The 711-nt window shown below is 53.7% G+C and overlaps 1 protein-coding gene across 1 annotated transcript in view; it reads right to left on the reverse strand.

Annotated features, from left to right (window-relative positions):
* Nucleotides 1-223: 223 nt before the first annotated feature.
* gpc3 (glypican 3) overlaps nucleotides 224-711 on the reverse strand; it is a gene marked incomplete at both ends in the record, with an annotated part of 80,527 nt that continues 80,039 nt past the window's right edge. The window contains 2 exons of the mRNA XM_080526932.1: nucleotides 224-405; nucleotides 673-676. Coding sequence (XP_080383058.1) covers nucleotides 224-405; nucleotides 673-676 — 186 coding nt within the window. The remainder of the gene's footprint in view (nucleotides 406-672; nucleotides 677-711) is intronic.

Genomic DNA, 711 nt, shown 5'->3' on the forward strand with positions numbered 1-711 from the left:
GGGGGGGGTGAGGGGGTCTGGTCTGTCTGTCTGCTGCTCATGCCAGCTTCGACGAGTCAATCGAACATGTACATCCAGGGACATTAAGGAGCGTCGTTTAAAAAAAACAAAAAAACAGCTCAATCAGTTTGTGGTTTCTCAGAGTTAGTGCCGAGTCACGGAGAGGGAGAGTCCCACAGAGGGAATGCTGCAGGGGGGGGGGGGGGGGGGGAGGCAGGGGTGGTCAGTGGAGGCCAGGCAGGAGGAGGAGGACGGCGACGGCCAGAGGGAGAGCCGCGCCCGGGTGAAACAGCCGCACCGCAGACCCAGACGAAGACGCACCTCCGGCCCCATCTGTGGCCAGCCGAGGGGTCAGCAACTGCTCATGGAAGATGAAGTCATCCATGGCCAGGTTATCAGCCAGATCTGAGAGAGAGAGAGAGAGAGAGAGAGAGTGAGAGAGAGAGAGAGAGAGAGAGAGGAGAGAGAGAGAAGGAGAAAGAGAGAGAAGGAGAAAGAGAGAGTGAGAAGGAGAGAGACAGTAGTGAGTGGAGGGGAAAGAATGAGAACTATTAAGGAGACAGGAAAGTGAAGACAGGGGAGGAGGACTGGGATGATTATAACAAACACTGTCCATCAAGTTGAATAAGGCATGTGGTATGTCTGTCTCTGCCGTTTAGCTTGATCCCTTACACAGCTGTAAAAACAACATTACATCGGGGGAACAAAAAA

The sequence above is a fragment of the Nansenia antarctica genome (genome assembly GCF_963989245.1).
Source record: "Nansenia antarctica genome assembly, chromosome: 3".
Taxonomy (NCBI): Eukaryota; Metazoa; Chordata; class Actinopteri; order Argentiniformes; family Microstomatidae; genus Nansenia; species Nansenia antarctica.